At 40.6% G+C, this 23,593-nt stretch overlaps 1 protein-coding gene across 2 annotated transcripts in view; it reads right to left on the bottom strand.

The window, feature by feature from the left end:
* Positions 1 to 2,417: 2,417 nt before the first annotated feature.
* Positions 2,418 to 23,593, bottom strand: part of LOC106964583 (glutamate receptor 1-like) — a 51,639-nt gene continuing 30,463 nt past the window's right edge. For both annotated transcript variants that reach the window (XM_015060185.1, XM_015060184.1), the window contains 8 exons: positions 20,117 to 20,301; positions 14,270 to 14,323; positions 10,818 to 10,976; positions 9,887 to 10,054; positions 8,902 to 9,006; positions 6,395 to 6,505; positions 4,131 to 4,337; positions 2,418 to 3,098 (listed from right to left, as the gene is read on the bottom strand). In XM_015060185.1, coding sequence (XP_014915671.1) covers positions 2,649 to 3,098; positions 4,131 to 4,337; positions 6,395 to 6,505; positions 8,902 to 9,006; positions 9,887 to 10,054; positions 10,818 to 10,976; positions 14,270 to 14,323; positions 20,117 to 20,301 — 1,439 coding nt within the window. In that variant the 3' untranslated portion in view covers positions 2,418 to 2,648. The remainder of the gene's footprint in view (positions 3,099 to 4,130; positions 4,338 to 6,394; positions 6,506 to 8,901; positions 9,007 to 9,886; positions 10,055 to 10,817; positions 10,977 to 14,269; positions 14,324 to 20,116; positions 20,302 to 23,593) is intronic.

Below are 23,593 nucleotides of genomic sequence, written 5' to 3'. Positions count from 1 at the left end.
GGGGTGTTTGATTTTACTCTGATCTCATCCTCATCTGTTGAAAAGTAAAAAATGCGCTAACAGCTCACAGGTCATGGCAGCAGCAGTCTTTAGTGTGAATGTTGTTACTGAAGTTTTCTCTCTCACACAAGAAAAAAAAAGTATGCATGGTAATATTTTCAGTCAGTAAAAAGCACAATCAAGGCATAGAAACTAAACGAGAGCCACTCTATACAGACTTACTCATATTAAGCTAAGCTAGTCTGATTGACTAGAACAGAGTAAGCTACAAAAAGACGGCTGGAGCAGCCTGGCGCTTTCTTTCTTTCTGTTTTTTTTTTTTTTGCGCCGTGACACAGTCGTTACAAAATATACAAAGCAAATAACATTTCAAAGGTGTGTATGTCACATTGCAAGTTCTAATGTGTCGTACAAAGATACGAGGGACGGCGTCACATGTCCTTTGAAAATGTGCAGCGAGTCGCATAGGACTTTTAAAAGCGTTGCTCGACATGCACGTCCCTGTGTGTCTGCAAGCAACTAGGTCACCCACATTTTCAAGGAGAGGATGTTTTCTTCAGGCTGGCACTCGGCAGGGTGAAACATTCACTGTGCTGGTTTTCAAGACACCTCGCAGCATGTAAATGGCTAACTGAAGCGTCGCGACATCGTTTGTCATAAAGATCCCAAATATCTCCGAAACAAAACAAGCTTCGTGAAGGAGACGCGCATCCAAGGATGCTGAGCGTCTTCTCCTTAACACGTCCTTTTTCTCCTCTTGCTTCTCAGTAGAAACAAAATCTTTGAGCGCTTTTTTCAACAATGACAAAATTACTGTTTATGAATGTCAAACGTGCAGAACTGATCATCTTGTCCAGACAATAAAATGTCTTGCAACATCTGTGACTCACTGGCACGAAGCAAAACAAACGCAAAAATGCAAAAAAAAAAAAATAAATGAATGCATGAACACACAGTTTGCTCACACACACACACACAGACACACACGGCACAAAGAAAAACAGGCTTCTGTATTCTCAAAGAAGCTACAGGGAGCAGGCTATTTGAGGAAACACTGACATTCTCTTGCTCCGTGTGGCACACACACAAAAATCCATAGTTTTAGCAGATGCATTCCACGCCTACAGGAGAACATCTGGACTTTGGGCTTTAACCTGGATGGAGCACAGCAGCATCTGCCGGCGGGAGAAATGTCAGGAGGACACCTGATACCTGAATCAGCCATGTATGGTAAATCAACATGCATAGTGTAAATATCAAAAGGACGGGAAAGCGAGGTAAACAGAGGGGAGCTGTACAATACGATGTTTTCTTCATCGGTTCCATCCAATTGCTTTTCTGGCTCGGATGCAATTTTCAGGCGGATAAGAGAACCAGGCGTATACAAAAACCAGAATAAATTTAAAAAGAAATTCTCATGCTTCCATGTAAGTGTAACCCTTTAAACAGAGAGTCTTAGTCCTCACACTCCTAATGCTAAATGCTTAATTGACACTGCTCTGTATTTATTGCAGACATACGAGTAGCCATTCTGTAGTCCCTAACCAAAACACAGAGGTCAAAGTGAGCATTAATTCATGGTTACTTTAGAGGAGCTGGAGAGTTCAGCAGCTCAGGTAGAACAACATGGCAAACATGTGAAAGACGCTGTTCTGTTCTGGTCAGACAAGACTAAAATCTAATATTTTGTCGTGAATTAACAAAACTAATCCTGCGTATCATAGAACGCACCGTCCAGAAGACAGATGCACAGTGAAAGTTACAATGGGATGTTTTAGGTGGGTTAATGTGTCAGAATGGCCCAGTCAAAGTCTCATTTTCCATCTAGTCTGACAGAGCTTGAGTCGTTTTGCACAGAATTTCAATCTCAAGATGAAAGACATTTCCTTACATTTCCTTAAATAACTTCCTAGTCTCTTTGGAGTTAGTTGGTGTAAATGTACTGTATGAGGAACCGTCACACCAAACTCCAATAAAATACGTCAAGGTTTGTGTTTGCAAAATGACAAAACGTGAAAAGGGAGTATGAAATATTTTTCAAGGTACCGCATTAGCCACATAGCACATATACCGCAACACGACACCAAACTGCACATAATGTATACGCATTTTCAGGCGACAAGTCAACGAGTCTCTGAGGGTTCAGATTGATCTCACAGGGATAACACTGACATTTATCTCCTCATCTCCTCCTTCTAATCCCTCTGGAAAGCTCTAAAAGTCGACCTCGGTGTCGCTAATTTCAGACACTTAATGAGATTTTTAATTGATGACCTTTTGAGAACAATTTCATACCACAGCTCATGAGAGCACAGCGATGAAAGCCAGCGCATTTAACACCAGCCTAACGCCAGGGTACTTTAGAGTATTCTTACTTGTAATTTTCTTGTCCTGGTACGAAAAAGGTGACATTTCTGTTTGAGATATGTGCCGACATTCTTTTTGTTTTGTTTTGTTTCGATTCTACTAGAATAATCCAAAGGCAGGAAAGCGGAAAGTAGCCGAAAAGAAGAAAGCGGCTCCTTCATGAAAAACAGATCCGACACGAACATCCAGCAGAGTCGTGGCGCTGCGTTTCACATTGCATCAATAATCAAAACTCTAAGACTGTGTGATGAGCTGATGCAAAATCTCCGCCTGGGCTTCTCTTACCGTGGTGAGATATCACAACCCTGCTGCATGAAGGCGCCGAGCGAAAACCAAAGAGAATTGAAGATGCCAAACTCGTTGGTCTGTTCTGGGCTCTGCTGGTTGGCGTTCTGCTGCGTTGGCGTCTGGCTCGGCTGCACGCCGTTGGAGGCCGCCGCTTGCGTGGGAGTCTGAGGCTCGGCTCCCTCCTCGTAGTCTTCGGCGTGCCACTCGTAAGGGCTGAATCGGCTGACGAGGAAGAGGACGACGCTGACGCCGATGTAGGCGAACACGATGCACATCCAGATCTCGTAAGCCAGCGGGTCCAGGAAGGAAAACACACCAGGCTTGGACTTTGTGGGTTTCTTGATCATGATAGAGATACCCAGAGACATGAAGGGCTTGGAGAAGTCTATCACCTCTTCGCGGACGAGAGTGATAGTAAGCGGGGCGACGGCCAGATCCGCTTTCTGAGGGAAGAGCACAAACGTAGAATATCTTTAACAAAACAGCCATTTTTTTTCTACGCATGTCTAAGCGCACTGGTGCAACTGAAACAGATACAAAACAAGGGAAGTAGCTGCAAAGTTACAAATGTGCTGTACCACATTGCACATTTGTTTAAAAGGTATGTATTACTATTATCAATAGAATAATACCTCCAGTATAAAGTCTTTCTACTTCATCTTTCGCTTGTGGCCACTCTGCTCTCCATGACAGCTGCTATCACACGCAAAGTTCTCATGAACATGTTTGCATGTTATCAATTGGGTGTGCAATCTTTGCAGACTACGTGCAACATGCTGTCTTACCGAGCGTACTTTTTTTTTCTTTTTTTTTTTTTTTGCTCAAACAACTTAGCACTTCATTACGTGGATTCTTTGCTCATCAGTGTAAAAAATGTGAAGAGGTAAAACATTTTAAAGCCGTTTTACCTCCTACTGCAAACCTGACGTACAAAGTACCCGAGATGCAACACGTTTCAGAGTACACATAAAAAAAGACATGAGTCAGGAGAAAGATGTTTTTTTGTTTTTTTTATGAGTCTGGATGCAGTCGGGTTTTCTGAACTGATGTGGGGAGAATCTAGATTCCATGCACACATGTGCAATGTGCAAGCTAGCAAAGAAAATAGAATAAGACATAAGCCGTCCACTACGGCAAATTAAATTTGTTTTCAGAGGCTCTGCCATAAAGTACAAAATAAATAATGTACAATATATTCCACGTGAAGCAGCTCACAGAGTGCGCAGCTCTGGTTTCTAGGCCCCTGACACTCATGGGCTTGTTTCCTCCTAGATAAGTCTAATGACCTGCTGTTCTGCACTAGGTTGTCACAGTATGCTGGTGTGTCTCTAACCTACAGTGCTCTAACGACATTCACCTAAACTCTGCGACAAACGGACAACTGCAAAAGATTCCTGTAACTTTCACTACGGTTAGAAATATTTCGGTAACTTTAAACAGAAACCCGCCAAGAGGTAAAACCTTTATTTACTCACGTCATAGACCAGTTCTCCAACCATGCCGTTCCACTTCTGGGTTTCAGGGTCTTTGGCTCCGTACTTGCCGTCAGAAACGATCTTAAGCTTGTATTGGTAGCCCACGTGCTTTGCTATCTCTGCAGCCAGCTCTACAATGTAGCCTTCGTACTTATCGTTTCCTACGAGCAGTTCGTGGTTCTTCTTTTGCATCACATAGGGAGACTCCTGTTGGATGAAAATAAGCATTATTATCAACGTTGTATGGGATTGAAATTCCTCGTTTCTTGTTGGATTATTGAAGACCTAGCTTTATGGTTCATAAAATAAATAAAACCAGTTCAGTGCTGCAAGACGAAAAATCTGAAACAAATGTTGTAAATGCATCCCAAGTTACCGAGTTGTTTACTTGTATCGTGTTAATAGTTTGTAAGTTAAGTGTTTTTGAAAAAAAAAAAAAAAAATGGATTCAAGGACTTTGAAAGACTGAGATATAAAAGGAAAATCATTTCAAAATACAAGGTATCGTTTTTTTCCCCTTAATGTTTTCATTCTTACCCAAAAGCTACGATCATTGTGACTGCACTGCAACAATGACAGTGCTGATAATGTGCAAGCTAGCAAAGAAAATAAAATAAATAAAAATCTCAGCTGGATTGCGAATGCTGTTTGCAGAAGTATCTCTGCATGAGTTCAGGCTTCGCTGTGTAAGTCTGAAGCATGTAATGACTGCACCTTCGAGCCCTCTGTTCTGGGGAGCTTGTTTCCTGTTACACCCGCGTTTGTACGTCTCACACTGATTGTCTGGCCTTGAAAAATTACAGCTGACGTGACACCTGGGGCCACACTTCACTTTCAGAAAAAACGGTTTATTTCATACAGACTCCTGGTCACCTCCGTCTCAACGCTCCACCAACAATCGGAAGGTAGCGATTCCCACGAGCTGGGTGTCTGAGCCCGATTTAAACCAGGCTTTGCTGAGCATAGCGAATCCTGCCAATATGGTTCATCTGGCCGTAGAGATGTTTAGGGGATTCGTCATCATGCTGCAGCTACGCCTGCTCTGTTCCTCCTACGGTTAGGATCAAGGAAATCATTGCTTCACAACCCCGGCATCCCACTGGCAGACAAATGGCACACCAGGGAAATGCTGGAGAGAAAGGTCTGTTTTGTTTTGCCGTCATGGGGTATGCATTCACAGTTACAGAAAAAGGAAAGACGCACACTCACTAGAAACAGGCTGGGGCATACAGACCGTCCCTTGATGAGACATTGATTAAACACTTCAAGTCCTATCCACTGCCCCTCAGTCTTGTGAAATACAATACGTCTTTTCAGGAATGTAAACACAACGTAAATGTATGTGGAAAAACAAACGCCCAAACAATTGATGCGATCGGATTGAAGCAGACGGTGTTGGAAGCTGAAGCTCGTAAAAGCTAGCCCGTGTCCTTTTTCACCAATACAAAACAAGGCAGGGGCGACATATTTCTGTTTTACGAGCCCTTCCAGAAGTCAGTTCCGGTTTATACACATGCTGTGTATTCTGTGACAGAAGATTTTTAACAACGTAGCGACTGCAGACTCCGAGAAAACCCTGCATCCGTAGCGGCATGCATATTATCGTAGCATACATGTAGAATGCGCTTTTCTCAAATCTAACCCACGGCCCTTATCACCCAAATCTCTGATATATAGGACAGTAGACTTAATAGAGTCTTGCCAAGGGTTGTTATGTAAGCTACCGGTGACAGCTGAGCCGAAGAGAGGAGAGAGAAAGAAAGGATACACTGACATATTAAAGCGATAGAAGTGGTTTGGCCTTATAATGTCCTTTAATCAAACGCAGTGCTCTACTTCTCGCCAGCTGCACCTGTTATCCTAAAAGCAGCGCTGGTGCCTCTTAGTCTTCCCTTATTTACGCATCTTAAGACGGCAGTCACGATTAAAAGATTAGGGAATAAATGAGATGCATCGCTGCAAGTCCTCGACTCTGCGTGTCATGACACCAGAACTCTGCACCGCTGCTTAGTTCGGTCAATAAAGCGATCATTATTCCGAGCAGGCGTCTGTCAGACAGTGGGAGAACAGAATGCAGCTGGAGGAGGGAGGCGGAGGAGGGCGAAACAATCACAGAGGTCTGCCAAATTCATCGTGGGTAGTGAACTTTCGGGGAACTCCATCATAAAAAGAAAATGAAAAGTGTTGCCCCGACTGTCCCTGTGTCAATCTTTCTTCCCTGCTACTCCTTCAAGATCCCTTGAACTTCATATTTCGAGACTTACCAAAATAGTAGTGACTATATATGTCCTGTTCAGCAGTCCGTGTGTGTCATTATTGACCCTGGAGAGGCTGGCTGTGCTCACGTACTTCTCATCTTCATTCCAGTAGCCAACCTAAGAAAAGGAGGATGAATCAGAGGGGGGCCTTCAGCTCCTCTACGTACCTCTGTAGACTTAAAGAGGAAATTAAATGATTTATGAAATCACTAGCAGGAATTTCATAAGTAGCATTCGCTATGTAAAAAAAAAAAAATAATCGCATTCAAACAGTTCTTGAAAAAACACAAGAGGTGCCATTGTTTTTGTGTTTTTTCTACATAAAAACTAAATGCAGAAAACGTTGGGATTCCTATGAAGTCCTGCAAATGTTGGTATGAGTTTCCCACAGAAAGGGGATCATGACAGATTTGTAAAATGCCATCAAACACCAACAGTAATCATCTAAATATTATCATTTAACATTTCTTTTTTTTTTTTTTTTTAAACTGCCAAAATTATCTTGACAGTGGGAATCGAGAGGAGTGACACCCCAGAGAGCCAAACAAATATTTATCTCGATCTCACAACTTTCGCTTTGAATCGTTCTGCCATCATTTCTTCTCAGAAATGGGAGATGCAGTACAACAAATTATCTTTTCTTTAAACTTAGTTGATAGTTCACAAGGAAATGAACTATTATCAGGCCGTTGTGCTTGTCGTTCCAACTAAGAATTAGATATTTTTTATTTTTATTTATGTTTTATCCCAGTTGGATTATGCAAATGTGCTCTTTGGGTTTATTTATTTATGCATGTATGTTTTTTATATATATATATTTATATATCAAATTCATCATTACCAGAAATCAACCATCCATTTACTTTATTTACCCCGTTAATCCCGTTAGGGTCGTGGAAAGCCAATACAGCAAAACACTTATTAGCATTTAAAATTAGCCTGGAAGCAAAACAGTTCTTTATGTTAGTTAGACGCTACAAACATTGATGAAAGCCCAGAGTTTATGTAGCTAGTTGTTGACAGTAAATAACTAAATACATAAATAAATACAAAAAATAAATAAAACATGAGTTTATCCTCCTTCCTCTCCCCCCTCGGTCATTATTTTACCCATTTGCTTCTGTAAGGCGCCGTTTTAAAGAAATGCGAGCCAAATTCACACAACCAGAGCTGGCACTGGTGTCTGCATATAAGCTGAGGCTGTGGAAAAAGAAAATGGTTCGAAATCATTAACATGTTTCATCAAACCGGAGCTGCAGTCCTAATGAGATGCCGTGGAAAGCATCGGAGTGACAGTAACTTCCCACAATGAAATGTCTATTGGTTTTCACAACTGCTGTCCATGTGAGAACGTTTTTATGTTTATGTTTTCGCGATGGCAAGCACTTTGAACTGGCGCGTTGCTGAAATGTACTATGCAAATAAACTTGATTGATTGATTGATTGACTGATTCTTTTATGTAAAAACATAGACAGATATGGCATGGAGACGTCTTTGAGGAAACATCGCTCTCAATATTCCAGATGATAAATTACCAAATTCATTTCTGCCCGATCAGGAGCGACGTGTGTGCTAGTTTAACTACTTAAAGAGCTTTTATCGACTTGTTATACCTGTGCAACCTTAAAAATAAAAGGCGGAAAGTGATAACATTCATTGCGATACACGAATAAAAGCCACTCGTTTAAATTATGTTATCCTCGTCTCTTGACCCTTACTAAATACTTGTCTCATTTAGTAAAAAAAAAAGAAAAGAAAAAAAAGGGGGGCATGAAATGTCTGATTAAAATTGGCTGAATAGATATTACAACAAGAAATTCACAACAACAAAAAAAAGCATACTAACACCGAGTGTGAATTAATCAGAGATTTTGAATAGCGTGAATGTGTCATTTAAAGCTGTGGAGCTTAGGACTGCTATTTACTTTGTGGTTTTCTACCATCAGGGTGCAAGAACTTCAAATAAACCTTTGACATGCATTATTCATGCAGCCTCTTTTCATGCTAAATCTTTCTCACTGTTGTTACAAGCCAATTTTATCCGCATGCGTCAATTAGCAATTTTCTTGGTACGTTCAAACCTAAAAAAATATTTCACTTTATACCAGCTTCACTATAAGAAACTATTCCACCTGCTCCTTCTACTAAATTTAACCAATACACACGTTTCCTCTCATCTTGAATGGACTAAACTGTGGTAAAGCGTAAGGATATGTTGCATTTTCACATTTCGAGTTCATAAACTTCAGAAAAAGTGTGAGTTATTTGCAGGAGAAGATTTCTTTTCAGACGAGTCTTATTCCACTGATAAGGGCCTTTTTGCTGCCTGACTGACCCAGAGCAAATATAACTGCAATTTGTACGCGACAAATTTGACCACAGGTCTTTCTTGAGCTCATCGAAGTACGCAGGAGAAAACGAGCCGGATTATTGAGATATTACCGTTGCAAGCGCAACTTTTGTGGCTCCTCGGGCACGAATGAATGTCTGAGACCGGATGCCTCGGGCTTACCTTCTTGGGTCCGGACGGGGCCAGTTCCATGACACTGACAGTATAGTTGGTTCTGCGACCCTTCTCGTTGAACTGTATGTGACCGGTCAGTCCGTCAATTTGAACCTGTAAAGATGCCACACGTACACAGACGCTCACGCTGAGGCTGAAACACAGACGGCCGTACGCGGCCAACGTCGTGACGAATCAAACAGAAAACGTTAGCGATGCCATTTAAAAATAGTCTGTGACGTGTTTCTACAGTACACGTTTGTGGACGTCCGCGCCGCTCGTGTCCCCGTAGAGGTGAATGACAGACGGTGTGCATGTATGCATACAGTGCAGTGTGTTTGTCTTGGCTTGGTGATGGAGTTAATTGAGCGAACACGGCTCCGAGCTCCAGTCTGTCCGCAGGCAGATGGCTAGATTGACTCTGCACAGCCTCTGCAGACAGAGCCTTGGGCTCCAACGCATGCGCACATACCATTGTTTTTTCTTTTTTTATGCCAATGTGGGGATAACTCCATCTTTTTTTTTTTTTTCCTGTCTGCATATTTTCCAATATTGTACAGATAGCATAGTGAATATAACAGCAATTCTCTTCGCTTCTCAGCGTACGTGCCAAGTGGCTGCGTCTGGCCCCGGGAGATCAAGAAGGCCTCACAGCCGGGCCACCATTACCATTCCCGTGGCCAAATATTACATTTCTAAACTCAATTGTTGATGTCATATCCCATGATGATCACAGCTCAGTAATATTGCCCGCAGGTTTTGTTTACTAGCCGTGATGTCACATTTGATACTGGGGATTTCTCCTATGACCTAATGCGAACTTTACGCGGCAGAATGAGACCTAATTTGTTCAGCCAGCCCCGGCTCAGGAGCTATTAGCCAATCTGCCAGTCAAGGATTTCTTCACGTCTATGCAGAGTTGGGGTATTCATGACTCTGTGTGCGTGTGTGTGTGTGTGTGTGGAGTATTGTGTCACTGCGCATGAGTGCAGACCTGCTGCAAGGCTCTCTGGATATCTATGCCCTGTCCCCAAGGGGCTGGCGGGTTGGCGAGACACTCTCCAGCGTTGCCGCGGCGAGAGATGTCTATCCTCTGTCTCCTCAGGTACTGGAAGGCTGTGGACATGACTTTCACCCCGTCGTATGTCAGCGCGCCCATGTACTGCAAACAGATCATCCAAACAGACACGAGGTTTGCGAAACGGTAAAAAGAGCCAAGATGGCAACTGAGAAGTGAACTACACCTCGACATGAATTCTGTGTATTCCTCACATATTGAAATCTTACCCTATTCATTTGTCGTGCTCAAAGCATCACTACAGAGGGCTCTGTGTTTGATTTGCAATTGAAAATCTTTGCGGGTGGAAGCTGTTTTAACTTGGCTGAACATCAATGAACTAGAATCTCAGATCTGAACCAGCAAATTTAGATAAAATCTAAAAAGAAAAGAAAAATACAGATCCAAAGCCTTTCGTAACCTTTTTATGCTGCTCACAGTTAAATGATATAGGAAAAACGGAGAAGCACTGAAAAATGCCCTAGTAATTATAAGTAGCTGACTTTTAACCTGATCAGATTCGTTTGGCCCCTGTAGGCTTTCTACAGATAACAGGAAGGCTAAACAAAGAGTGGCTCTGTTATAACCTTGTGTGCTTTCAATGTGTTAAAATCCAAAATGTAAAGTGTTTCTCTCATATATGATATTCAAGATTTTCAATGGAAATCATAAGAGAATAACATCATTTTTTTACAATCACTGATGAAAATTTGTTGAATCTCTTGTCAAAAGCTTCTGCTGTAGGTAATCTTACTTGGTAACAAAATCATGCACTTTGTGCTACGATGTAACCTCTTAACTCTGAAAAAAAAAATACAGTACAAGAGTGTTAATAAAAAAAAAAAGAAAAACAAAGTGTGTGTGTTACTTTGAGTCCAGTCTTGGGCATTTTGGAGTCTTTATTGTCAAACTCCATCCACTGCTGGACGATGCGGCTCACGCTCGGCTCGGAGTTGTTAACGAGCTGGAAGCCCGTGATGTTGGCACCGCCTTTCCTCAGGTCTGTCAGGTCGATGTCCAGGAAACCCTGTGACCGACAGCAACACAGGCTTAGAAGTGAAACGACGATACCGACGTAGTTCCCAAGACAAGAAATGCAGGGCACTCAGTGGGGTGGGGGGTGAAACATGGAACAAGGAGTGGCTTGTAGCTGGCAATGCTAAGACATTACAAGATGATGCTACTTATATCATTTACATGAGATTAAGCGATGGCTAGTGCTGCACTTTTAAATACTTTTATGCATTTTGGTTTTGTAAACGGCGGCATACAAGCGGTTTTCCTGTGACCTGAGATTGTTTCTCCAACATTAGCACACAGCTGCTTCAAACTGCCAATTTTGAACTTGCATGCGCAGCACATACACGAGCATGACAGACAGCAATTCGAAGCCTCCGGTTGGTTGTTTCTGACCGGGAGTGGTCAGAAACAACCACTCTGCAATTTTGCAGATGGCAGTAGAACCACAGGAAAGGCAGAGGAGCTTGATTTTTTATTTATTTTTTTCACAAATTATGTGCCTCATATTCGAGACACATATTCTCTAATATAAATAATAGAATAATAGAACATCATGGCAACTTTAACAAATATATATATATATACAAACCTACGAGATCAACTTTGAATCTTGGCTAGAGCCTTTTTGTGTGGGCTTAGTGTGTCATTCCTCTGTATCCATGACTTATTTTGAAAGTTTTAATTTCTTCCAACAGTGAAGACAAACACAGGTTGCAGCATCAAAACTTCCAGTGGCCTTATTGACACACTTAGTAAAGAAAAAAAAAAAAAGCATGGAGATTAACTATTATATTGCTTGTTCAACTTTATGTTCTTTCTAGGGTTTAGTGTATATGAACACACTCCAGCGATTCTTTTCTGAAGGACAAAAGAAGTAGACACAGACAATAAGAAACCTCATTTCAAGCAGCACTAGTCCTGAGGTAATCTGTGACGGTCTGAATCCTCATAGGTTACAGTTGAAAATGAAAGGATCAAAATCCTACAGGATTCAGGGGGAAATAAAGCTCATGCTTCACACAACCCAGAACAGAAAATGGAAGAGATTAGCAGGAAATGTATCTCCTACTCATGTTTTTTTCCCCCCCCGGCTGGTATGTAGGTGTGTTTTGTTTTGTTTTTTACAGGACAGACAGAATAGAGGAGATGGAGCTTCAGTCTCTCAGCAGGTGGCCTGTCAGTGCGCAGAGAGGAAGAGGCAGGCGAATGGGAACGGGTGGGAGATTCTCTGTGGTTTTTAAAAGTGGAGTTTTACCAAATGAATAGAAAAAAACAAGGTTCTTCCTCGCATTGTCACTTGCTCGTCAGGCATCTAGCACAAAGTGTTTAGTGATTTCTCCTGCTTCTTTGTGCCGACATGGCTTTATAAAGCTTTTGTTCCCTCTTTGCTACACATCTGTCTCAAAATATTTGTTTTTACGTCTTCTGATCTTTAATATTCCTACAGCGATGAAAATGGCTTGCTGTTTAAATAGACTGAAGTAACCTGAAATAGCTTGACAGTTTAATTGCAGTACATTTGTTCAATTTAGTTTAGTAAAAACTTGCACTATCATCGCCACTAACAATTTGATTCGGATAAAAGTGAAGCAACTTTTTAAGATTTCAACTAATGGAAGTCGATCAGTTACCAGAATGCCCTGATCTCTGGCTTTCTGTTTCCCTTTGTCATAATTATGATGCAACGGAAAAACCAACTTCCTTCATTCACTGGCAAATAAGCTGGACTAGCATCCAAGTTGGCATCATCAAGTCACCATAGAAACCATTAGACGCTATCAACACACCAGATAAGCTAGAAAAGGTCGCTGTGTTTGCCAACAAATTACAATAAAAACAAATTTTCTTTTTTTTTTTTACACAAAGTTCCCAACACCCCATTTTTGCTTTATTTTTTAAACTGATCTGCTTAGTAATTTAGATCTTCCTGCTTCCATGGGACACAAAGAAATATCTACATACATTTTTACAAGAAGGAATAATACAAAGAATCAAACAGGATGAATCTCCTCAACGATTTTTGTATATACAATTATTTTTGAACAGTGGATTTATTTTTTTTCTCTCCCACTAAATTAATGTGCTAAAAATAAATGAAAATCTTTTGGTATTACACAAAGCTGTTACAATAGAGGAACGATTTATTGTGAGGCTCTTTATCCGTCTCTACCTTGGGGGTACAGGAAACCTGACAAAATCTAAGCTAGTTATTTTCAAGGAGTTTGGACGGGAAACTGCCTCCTGCTATCGCCGCTTTCTTTGAAACCGGTCAGGTGTCTGTGTCTGCATTTCTTGTGCTTTTTCTTTCGATCCATGAATGAATTAATGTCGAGAAGCGAGCTGAAGAGGTTACTATAGAAACTAGCCTTTGCTAATGGCGGACATGTAGGGGGGGTTTGGGGCTGGGGAGGGGGAGGGGGGCGGGGGGTCGTGTGCTTCCAACACGTACTGTAACCCCATTTAAGCGATGAAAGAAATTCAAACCGTGCCCTCCTCAGATCCTCACACAGGAACATGCAGAACAGTAAATTAGCAAAATTGAGAAAAGGTGCAAGGACAAAGACAAACTGTTTTAATTCTTTAATTTCCTTTTGTTTTTCTCTTTTTTTAAACAGGGCTTTTAACTGGGACCGTTATTAACGACTGCAGCCACTTTGCAAATCAGCCGCTCCTGCCGTCCGAGCCTTATCATCTGAAATTAAATCTGGCAAACTAGCCAGACAAGAGAGATTGAACCAATCTAAAGCCCGAGCGGTGAGAAATTGTCAGGGCCAGCGGCTGCATATTAATGTTGTTACAGCCCCGCACTTTCTGCCGGTGTCAGCTTAGACTTCGCTTTGCGGCATTTACCGAGTGCCGCACTTGTCTACGTATTATCGGCACCGAGGGGAAATGGTAGGAAAACAAAAGAGAGCGCTAATAGATAAAGCTCTCACAGACAGGCTCGCCTGACCCTTTTCTGTCAAACTATGTCTGCGCAGTTTTATGTTTTTTTATTTTTTTTCCCCCTCAGACTGTCACAGATCACCCTCCTGTGCTTTCGTCTCCTGGTGAACTGCTGTCGTTTCCGCTGCTTTGACAGAGAAAGAATAGCTGGAGTGGAAAATGGAATGAGAAGATGTAAAACCAGATAGTTCCACCCTAATTTATCGGGTGCGCGCAAGTCTATTAAACCGGCGATAAAGCGCTGAAAGTCAGGAACACAGTTAAAAGCTCAATTTATTGGCAATCCAAATTCAATGAAAGTATGAAGTAGGTGGGAAAGTGTGTGGGATTCTTTCTGTCGCTGCAATTTCTTACCAGGTTGGCGAGGATGTAGTGGAAGCTCTTTGCGTTCTTTCCTTGTTCTACAATCTGCAAGGCAGAAGGAGGGCGAGAAAGAAGAAAAATGAAACTTTTGTCACAAATAAAAACAAGTTTACAAAAATAATGCCAACATTACTATGCCTTTAAAAAAAAATGTGATACTACTGAGGTAAGTAGAGGCACAACTGTGGCTATAGTTTAAGGGGAAACTTAAAATATGCCTCTTCCTCGTGTGACGTCATGGGAAAAGCTCAAATAATCGGAAAAGATATTAGGAAGAGAATTGTGGACCAGCCTGAAGATGCCAAGTTAATAGTTTAAAACAATTATATGCAAGCATAATTCAATGTGAGTTAGAATTACTTTCCTTTCCTTTTCTTTTTTTTTTCTTAAGAGCTGTACATTCTCATATACATTTGCTGTTTTCTTTTTGCACATTCTGTCTCTTTTGGACTCTCAATTTTAATTCAAGAACCTAAGTAATTTACCAAAGCATTCACAAATGGTAGGAGTATTTTATTTAATTTTATTTTTTACAAATTCTGCACATGTTGGAATCAATGAACCAGTGCTTATAAAAAAAAAAAAGAAAGAAAGAAATCTGGTTTGAAAACATCAGTGTGTTTACAACATTCTCTTTTCTGGGAATCTAAATTATCTTCCATCCCCACCCCCTATGTTTCTTTAAGCTTTAGCTTCAGTCTTCGGTTCTCTTCAGTGGGAGAGAGTTTAAGGAGCTCTCATGAACCCTTAAAATTTGCATCACCTGGCCTTTGCTGACAATGCGCATGGACGAGCCATAACGAGTTAATTAGCATCCAATGCACTGGTATGAGTAGCACGGTGCTTCAGCTCTCTGTGTGAGTATTAAATAAATCTTGACCCAGCATCAACAGCTAGCAGCGAACTCCTGAGAATAATTCATGAATGAAATGGCCTGATTGCACGTAGCCACGCATTAATGTGTGCAAACGTCTCAGTGCCAAAATTAAAAGTTGAGGGTTTGTGTGCCAATGTCGTCAATATGCGTCACGTCAGAGAAGAACTAGTAGGAAAACAATTTGAAGCATGTACAATAACAAGCTTTCGTGTGTATGTGTATGTACAATGATACTGCAGGTCATGACAGAAGGTGGCATTTGTTATTAATGGTGACACCAGCGCGCAGGCCAGTCCTCTGGCCAGGCCTCAAGCGAGGAAAACTTGAGAGTTGGAGGGGAGTCACAGCCCAGCGCAGACAACAATGCACATGCCATAATACCGCCACAGTGGACTGTCAAACGGAAAGGTTTTGGCATCAATTTCCTTTTAATATTACATGCAAATTCGAAGAGTCACACAGAGTTCATTTGCAACAAAATAAGTTTTTTTTTTTTTAACGTCTTCCCATAATAAAACGCATCCAAAAAGCAATTTCCTATTGCAAAAATATTCTTCCAGGTGGCCAAAGGAAAAAAAAAAAAAAAAAAAGAAAAAAAAAATGGCATTCTTCCTCTATATGTTGACCCTCCGGATAGTTTCCGTGACATTATCATAACATCTTTTGTGTACTGTGTGAGATGAACTCAGGAGTCAGTTTAAAGGGCAAAGCAGGGAGAGGCGTTTCCACACGTCCGTGTGTGTGTGTGTGTGTGTGTGTGTGTGTGTGTCGCTGCCTTTGTCATTGTCTGGATGCACAGGGACAACAGTGTGGAGGCAGCCAGTGCATGTCAGTGATTGATGGCAGTCGTCTGAATGGGGAACTTCTCCGGTTCGGCTCCTGTAAACTGGTGGAACCTGATGCAATAACCTTAACTTTAGACACCGGCTCATCAATAACAGTTTTGCACAGCGGCCTCAGTCAACAGAATGAAACTAGAAATGTTTTTATTTTTTCCGTCTTTTTTGTTTTTATAAACAATATAAAAGAAGGAATCGAACTCAAAAATGAATAATATCAATGACGAAAAATAAATTATACCCTGTCGAATAAAGGTCAGTCAGAAAAAAGGCAATAATGAACCACTTCAACTTTAAGGGGCTTTTGAAATAATGGGTTATTGACTTCAGAGCTTCGCTGAAAAATGCAGCTCAGATTGAGAAGGAAGCGGTTTATCTAACTTGCAGTAGATTATCAATCCTTATAGCACCTTCATCGGTTGCTTGATTTTTAATCTGAGGATCCGGCATGGACTGACTGAACAGCAAAGTCAGCCGAAAAAACCGCATCTGCTGCACAGCATGTCAGCATATGCATGAGCAAATGATTCAGTCTCACAGCACAATGTAAATATGGTCTTATCTGGCAGAAAAAAAGACGGAAAACATAGGTATTTAAACATAAATAAGAACCGAAATAAGTTATTAATCACTTATTATGAAGAAAAGCTTTGTGTGTATTATTTACAAGACAGTCCTTACATATTATGGCTGTTAAGGTTACAATCTCGTGACCATATGATTTGCATTTATCATTTTTATGGATGCTTTCTCTTATGCATCCAGATGTGAGGCTTTATCCAGGGAGGCTCTTTTGCTTTGTGCAAGCAAAGTATTAGCAATCCTTTGGTGAGTTAGGGCAAAAGTTTGCAAATCTGCAGGATACTTCATCAGCACCCTGAGCAGCAATTTAGGAAAGGAAACTTTTGATTAATGACTTGTCTAATGAAGATATGGCTGATATTAGTGTACAGAGCTTGCAAGACAAATTATACTTCAGCGCATCAGACATTAAAGTACTGCTCACATCATGAGTTAATAATGCCAAACGTAATTCGGCTGCAATCAAATACTGTATGGACTGCATCATTCTGGAGCATTTATCATACTAAACATTTTTGTTACTATGAGTCACCAGCATGGCTTGAAACATCCAGTTGAGAAACAGCCCCATTATGTAGCCATAAAGCCATAATGAACAACATTGGATTTAAAAGGGAAGAGATATTGATATATAGAGTAGGTTTCTTTATCCAGGTAGAAAGCGCCGTGAACTCTGAAAGTAGCACGTCGGTTGCCTGCTTTTTGCAGCCATTAAAGCTAGGCTCAGCACAAAAGCAGATTAATGCGTTTCGATGCTGGCGCATCGAGTACGAAGGCTTGAAAATGCAACAATTGTACACTCGGCGATTGCTCGTCTGACTTGAGAAGGGGAGGAAAAAAAATAAAATAAATTAATGGGTCTTCCTAGAGAGGATTTAGAATTTGGTTTTTAAAGGACTCCAATCATCACCTGGAAAAATTTGCACGTTGAAAGGTCCGCCTAGTGAAACTGTTGTTGATAAGCTGCGGTTGAACAATCTGTGCTTGGCGGACAGTCGACAGTGATGCCAAGCTCTCAGGGTGAGTGGGTGACAATCCAATCATAGGAAATAAAATGCCAGCTAAAAATGCAATCACATTGTTTGGAATTGCTCCTATTCTTAATGTTCCAGAAGAAAAAAAGGTAAAAAAAAAAAAAAAAAAAAACTTGACAAAAGCACGGTTTTCCGATTTTTTAAAATTTTTTTATTTATTTTTTTTTTAGCAAATATAAGTCCGATAATGTGTTGCGCGTTTCTATCCTTTACTCTTAAATCCTCGAATAAATTTCAGTGCAGCCAACTGAATTTAGAAGTCCAGGTTGTAAGTGTGTGTGTCATTAAATCACAGTGTGAACGCAGATGTTCTCTAGCGGCTTCAGAGGGTTATTAGGAAGCAGTAGCGAGCAAACAGCACCGTGAGAGCAGTTTAACAAGGCAACCAGCAGTTTTGCACTAAAAAAAAAAAAAATCTGGCTTTTATAGAAGAAAAGTGAAAAAGGAAAATGTTGTTGAAAGCAAGTAATAAGAGTTCCTTTGATGTTTGACACAGGTCAAGTAGAAATCACAACAAGTATGCAAAAGATGGTGTGTTCTTTGATAAGGCCGAAAACAAACTTCTGGGTCCGAGTCTAGAAAACTAACACTACTAACACATCAATGGTCCCAAACTCCAGTCCTTAGCAACTGCAGCCCTGAGACTTTTTGAATTCACCAGCTGGCTGAATTAGCCATTCATCTTTTCATAAAACAGCACTCAAGGGAGCACCGCTCAAACAAAACCACGCCAGCATCATGGCAGCATCATGCTGAAGAGATGCTTCTCTTTAGCTGGGAAAGTTAAGGCGGGTTAAACCACAAGGCAATGCGACAAGAAACCCAGTTAGATGACTGTGAAAAAAAAAAAAAACAACAACTTGAGATTGGGGTTGGCGTTTCACCTTACAGAAGAAACAAAAAGCCTAAATATACAGGACGTATTACAATTTCACAGTTTAGATCAGATAAACTGGTCAAACTAGAGACCAAAATCCGATTAAGAATTTGTGGGAAACATTTGAAAGTTAATATTCAAAGATTCTCCAATCTCCATCCAATCTGACAGAGCTTTCAAGGTACGGGAAATTATCTGGCATGCTTTCAGACAGGTGATGTCTGAAATGGCAACGACGGAACTACTCAAGCTCTATCGTTGCCATGCAATGGTTTCCATAGCAACCATTACCCCCTCTGCACCTAACTCACTGGACTCAGTCTCCCCTGTCCGTGTGGAAGAGTTACATTGTTAGAAATATACAGTGACTATCAACAGGGTTTTTAGTAGCACAGATTTTGGATTAAAAAAAAAAAAAAAAAAAAAGCGATGGGATGATTGTAAAGGAAAACAGCTGTGGCTCAATGAGTAGCGATAAGAAAAACATATTTTTAAAAATAATAAAGTTAGACATAAAGTCTGTCTGGATGATAGATTTTACCACATCTCCACTAAAACTGATAAACTGAGAGAGAGGAAAAAATAAGCTTTATTATCTCTGCCTCCCTCAAAAGGAGACACATTTGGCTCTAGTGGCCGTAATTAATTTGCTTAGCCATGAGAAGCAGCTTTCATTCTGACGTCTGTGCTGCTGCTGCTTTGTCAAGCCTGATCAACACTGGATTTATTTTGTTTAAACCTAAAAAGTACAGCACTTCAAGTTAGAAATCTACATGCATCAACGGGCTGCTGTTCTAATCCCTGCTCTCTATTGTGTCGGGCCTCAGCTTGACCTTATCTGTGCTGTGTTTCCGTGTCGCCTGCTGTAATTTGGTGCTTTTAATCTCATTGTTGCACTGGAGTGTTCTTGACTGTGTCAGGGTTTATTTGGAAAGCCATTCTAAGATCATAATAATAAAAAAAAAAAAAAAAATGGATGATTTAGCAAAAATTCATGGTCAGATTATACTTTATTTAATTTAACATAAAGCATCGCTTTGCGGTGAGTTTTTTTGTTTTTTCTAAAGAAACGGGTCCTTTATTTAAAAAGCTGCTCTTTCAGACACCGAATATCGCTGTTGTTGCATGCTACCACGCTATCGAATGTTGTCAGTGTGTTAGCGTGTGTTTAACAGGTAACTACGGTTTGTCGTTGTGGATTTCTTCGCCAGTCTAATGTACTTTCTTTTACAACATAAGCGCAGCGTTTTTGGAGTCAAGCTTGTTGAAGGTCATGTCTGATGTTGAATAATGAGGAAAAACAACAGCAAATTATGTGTGGTGTTGAAAGCAGGTTTATAGTCTGACGTGCTGGTAATTATACAGTATTATAGCGATGGAAATTTTAAAATATTGCAATATATTATGCAATAGAATGTCAGACTCTTACAAACCTGGTAGCATCATACTCCAAATGAACTATATTTAAGAGGTTGCTAAAATGGACACCACACTTCAAGTTGTCATTCATAAAACCTGTTGAAGACAATATGCTGGTTTTCTAAATTTCGCAATCGATGCACGACTTCGATGTACTCCCTCGTTTAAAACCCCTACAAAAAGAAAAAAACAGACGCTGAATGACTTTACCTCTTTGAGAATGCCAGTGAGTCTCTCGGTCTCACAATCAATGATAATATTCCCCTCCTTCCACTTGTCCAGATCCTTGAACACTTTCAAGAAGGAGTCCCCCGTCATGCTCTCCACGTTGACTGAGGTCACCAGCCAGTTCTTCTCCGCCGCTGTGTCCAGAACTTTCTGCAGCACCGAAAGGCCTGCGCAGAGACAAAGTGAAAAGACGCTTCAGCCGCTGCAGGACAAATAGCACCCGGATGCATTCATCAAGGCAACTCCTGCAACGTTTGCCTCCAGAAAGCGAGTCGTGAGCGTCTGCCTCTCGCGTGCCACAACTTGAAACCCGATGACGCTCGCGTTCTGCGGAAGCAAATTAGAGCACCTTGTGAGCCGAGCAGAAGCTGTGCAGAGACCCATACTTCTACTTATAAGCTTATCCATCAGAATCTCCCCTGTAGCTTTAGTGATAAAGTGTAATGAGCGGGACAGTCCATTAAGCACTCTGACACTTACAGGTGTGCTTCTCCAGCTCGTGCGCCGCCGGCCTAAGTAATCACCGCTTTCACGCTAACAAATAATCGGCCCGGGCTTCATCGGGGTCTGCGTGCACGCGCGCTCACACGCGGCCAGACTTGTGTTCTTTAAGCACCAATTACAGGTGGCGATGCTCAATTACGCTGTCGCCGATATGCCGCGGAGACACTTGAACATCACAGTGAAGCAGAACGGCCAATGAGCTGAGGGCTTATGGTAAGACAGGAAATAAAAGGCGATTAGGGAACACATTGATCTTGAGCTCTGATTTACAGTCTGACTCACTGTAGTACTTCTGTGCTGCTGCTGGCAAAGGACCGATCAGATTCCTCTCAAGCTGGCAGTCGCAGTCGTTCCACAGAGTAAATAAAGTAATTTCGCCCACACTGAACTGGCTGCTGTAATCTAAATGAATTGTAGCAATTAGAAAAAATTGTGAGATGCAAACCAGCATTTGACGAGGTTTTTTTTTTTTTTTTTATTGCTTATTATGATTTTTTTTTTTTTTTTGCTACATTCATGACATCTTTAGAATGTCTGGCGGTCCAGTTTCTGGTTTATTAACAACAACAACAAAAATAAAAAACAACGCACACTTCATCAAAAATAGCTATAATAAACGTGACTGGCAAACATGAAAGATGGTGGCTTGGTCTTATTAAAATGCACAGCAGCTGCTCTCCAGGAAATTCCTGCTGCCTATTTGACACCAGGTCATTAACCAAAAAAAAAAAAAGACAAATGGCGTTCCAGCGTCATATATGACTGCAACACCTTAATAAATGAGAAAGCAAGAAAAATGGGAGGATGTCAAGAAGAAATTAGATACAGGAGCCGGAGAGGCATTCCTCCAAAGCAACATGGAGATGTACCTCATCTTTGATGGTGCTGTTTTTTTGTTTTTTTTTTTGTTTTTTTTTATCCTCTGTCGCTAATGAGTGAATAATTGCCACCCTCGTTGGTGACAGATTTAACAGTAGGTCTGTAACTGATGACAGGCATGGGAACACGGGAGATAATTAATCACTGTTGTGAAAAAGATCAGTGGGTCAGCCATCGCTCAATGGAGTCAATTTCAGGTGTCTTTAAAGCTTTCGGCAAAACGAAGCTTTCGGCGCCAGGCAGCACAAACGCTCTCAAACGTCACAGAGTGGAATTATTCATTCCCTTTTCTTGTAATTCTTTTTATTTTCTTCCAATACCTTTATTTATTTCCCAAAACCCTAAGGTGTCTCGAGTTGCTAGTTTTGTCGATTAGCGTGTATATTATGCTACAGCGTTTGAGAACTCCATTTGAAAGCACTCAAGATGTTCTAAAATTAGCAACTGGATTATTCTATGTACCAATTTCGGCAAGCCTTCCAAAAAACAAGTCCTTTACCACAAATAAAACGGAGAACATGTATGTTGTACGAAAGCCAAAAAGATATGATGTAAACTATTAACAATTTATTTCACCAGTTCAAAATTGCTATGAGAAGTTGAAGTAATTAAAAACTATTTCAGGATTTGCTGCCATGGCAGATACTTGGGACTAATAAACCAGCACCAGCTTGTTGCACTTCCAGTGTTGCAACATAAAAGGGCGAAAGGCAAAACTAACTATTAGGTCTCTGTATCTGTTCCCATGTGTTTAGATTTTTAGTCTGGATTCACGTGGAGCTCATCCGTTTCCTAGGGTAAATCGCGCTTTCATCAGGTTATCAATGCGGCCGGATTATCATCATTACAATATCCATTTCTTTATTCCATCTATTCTTTATTCCTCCCCTGCCTCTCCTTTCCTTTCGAATTGCTTTATTTGCATCAAATAGCATCTTCTGCTTCCAAACGTGCCTAATGCATCCGTATAAATCAGAGCCCGGCTGACAGGGAGCCTCTCAGGAGATACAGAGGCAAAAAAAAAAAAAAAAGGTCCTCCAAAGGCATCCTGGAAGTGAATAATATCATAATGGAATCTGGCTGTGATAAGCACCTTTTTAGTCAGAGGCGGTACATGGAGACCTGGGCATCTGGTGATTGAGAGAAGAGGAAAAATAACAGGTCGGGAGCCCGTTTCCTCAATACTGCTCACGATAGGGTTAATGGGTTAATTTGTTTTCCATTTGAAACTAAAAAAAAATAAATAAATAGATGAGCCACTCATTCGTCAAACAACATGGATGTTTCCAAAAAAAAAAAAAAAAGAGGAAAATGAAAGACATATGTTGGACATTTCAAGCATACCTAGAGTTCACTATAGCTTCTGCTGTTTAGGTTCTTTGTGTGATAAACAATGATGCAGTGTAATGGTAGAAGTGTTTTGTACATTTTAAGTTAGTTCAGGGTCCTGCTAAGGTCAGCAGAAAATGCAAAAAGGAGTACTTTCGTTTTACCCAGGCTGTAGGTAAAAAACAAACCAGCTAAGTATGAGTATTTTTGATGGAAACAACTAAATCTTTCTGTCCTACAGTGTTTGAGGTTCAACTCATGTGGAGCTCAGAGAAGTTCAAACCCTCCTCCACTTATTATTGCTCACATTATTTTTTTCACATATATTTTTTTTTTCTTTTACTTTCCATCAACTTATTTTATTATTGTTTTTGTGCAGTACTTTGGTGCAGTTTTAAATTTGTTTTTAAAGTCCTATATAAAGAAATTTGACATTGACATCTGTTTGATTTTTTTTTTTTTTTTTTTCAGTAAAAAAAATCTTATGCATTTGGTGCTTGGCTACCAGATGAGTCTTTTTTAGTTAAAAAAAACAACAACAGAAAAAAACAAATGTTAATCTGTTAAGACTATTAGCATGACAGCTAAAATAAACAGCTTACTGAGATGTCTACAATTCTTAGAATAATTTCTTTTCTCATATAAAACAATAAATCTAAACCGTAAAGTTTGTACCCAAGACGATCAAATCTTTAAAGGCTCATACATTCACAATTTTGAAAATAATACAAAAGAATATTTCCACAA

The sequence above is a fragment of the Poecilia latipinna genome, unplaced genomic scaffold, assembly GCF_001443285.1.
Source record: "Poecilia latipinna isolate Pla-1442-1.1 unplaced genomic scaffold, P_latipinna-1.0 Scaffold1692, whole genome shotgun sequence".
Lineage (NCBI taxonomy): Eukaryota > Metazoa > Chordata > Actinopteri > Cyprinodontiformes > Poeciliidae > Poecilia > Poecilia latipinna.
Note: the sequence above shows the minus strand (reverse complement) of the source record. Positions and strands in the feature narration are given on the sequence as shown.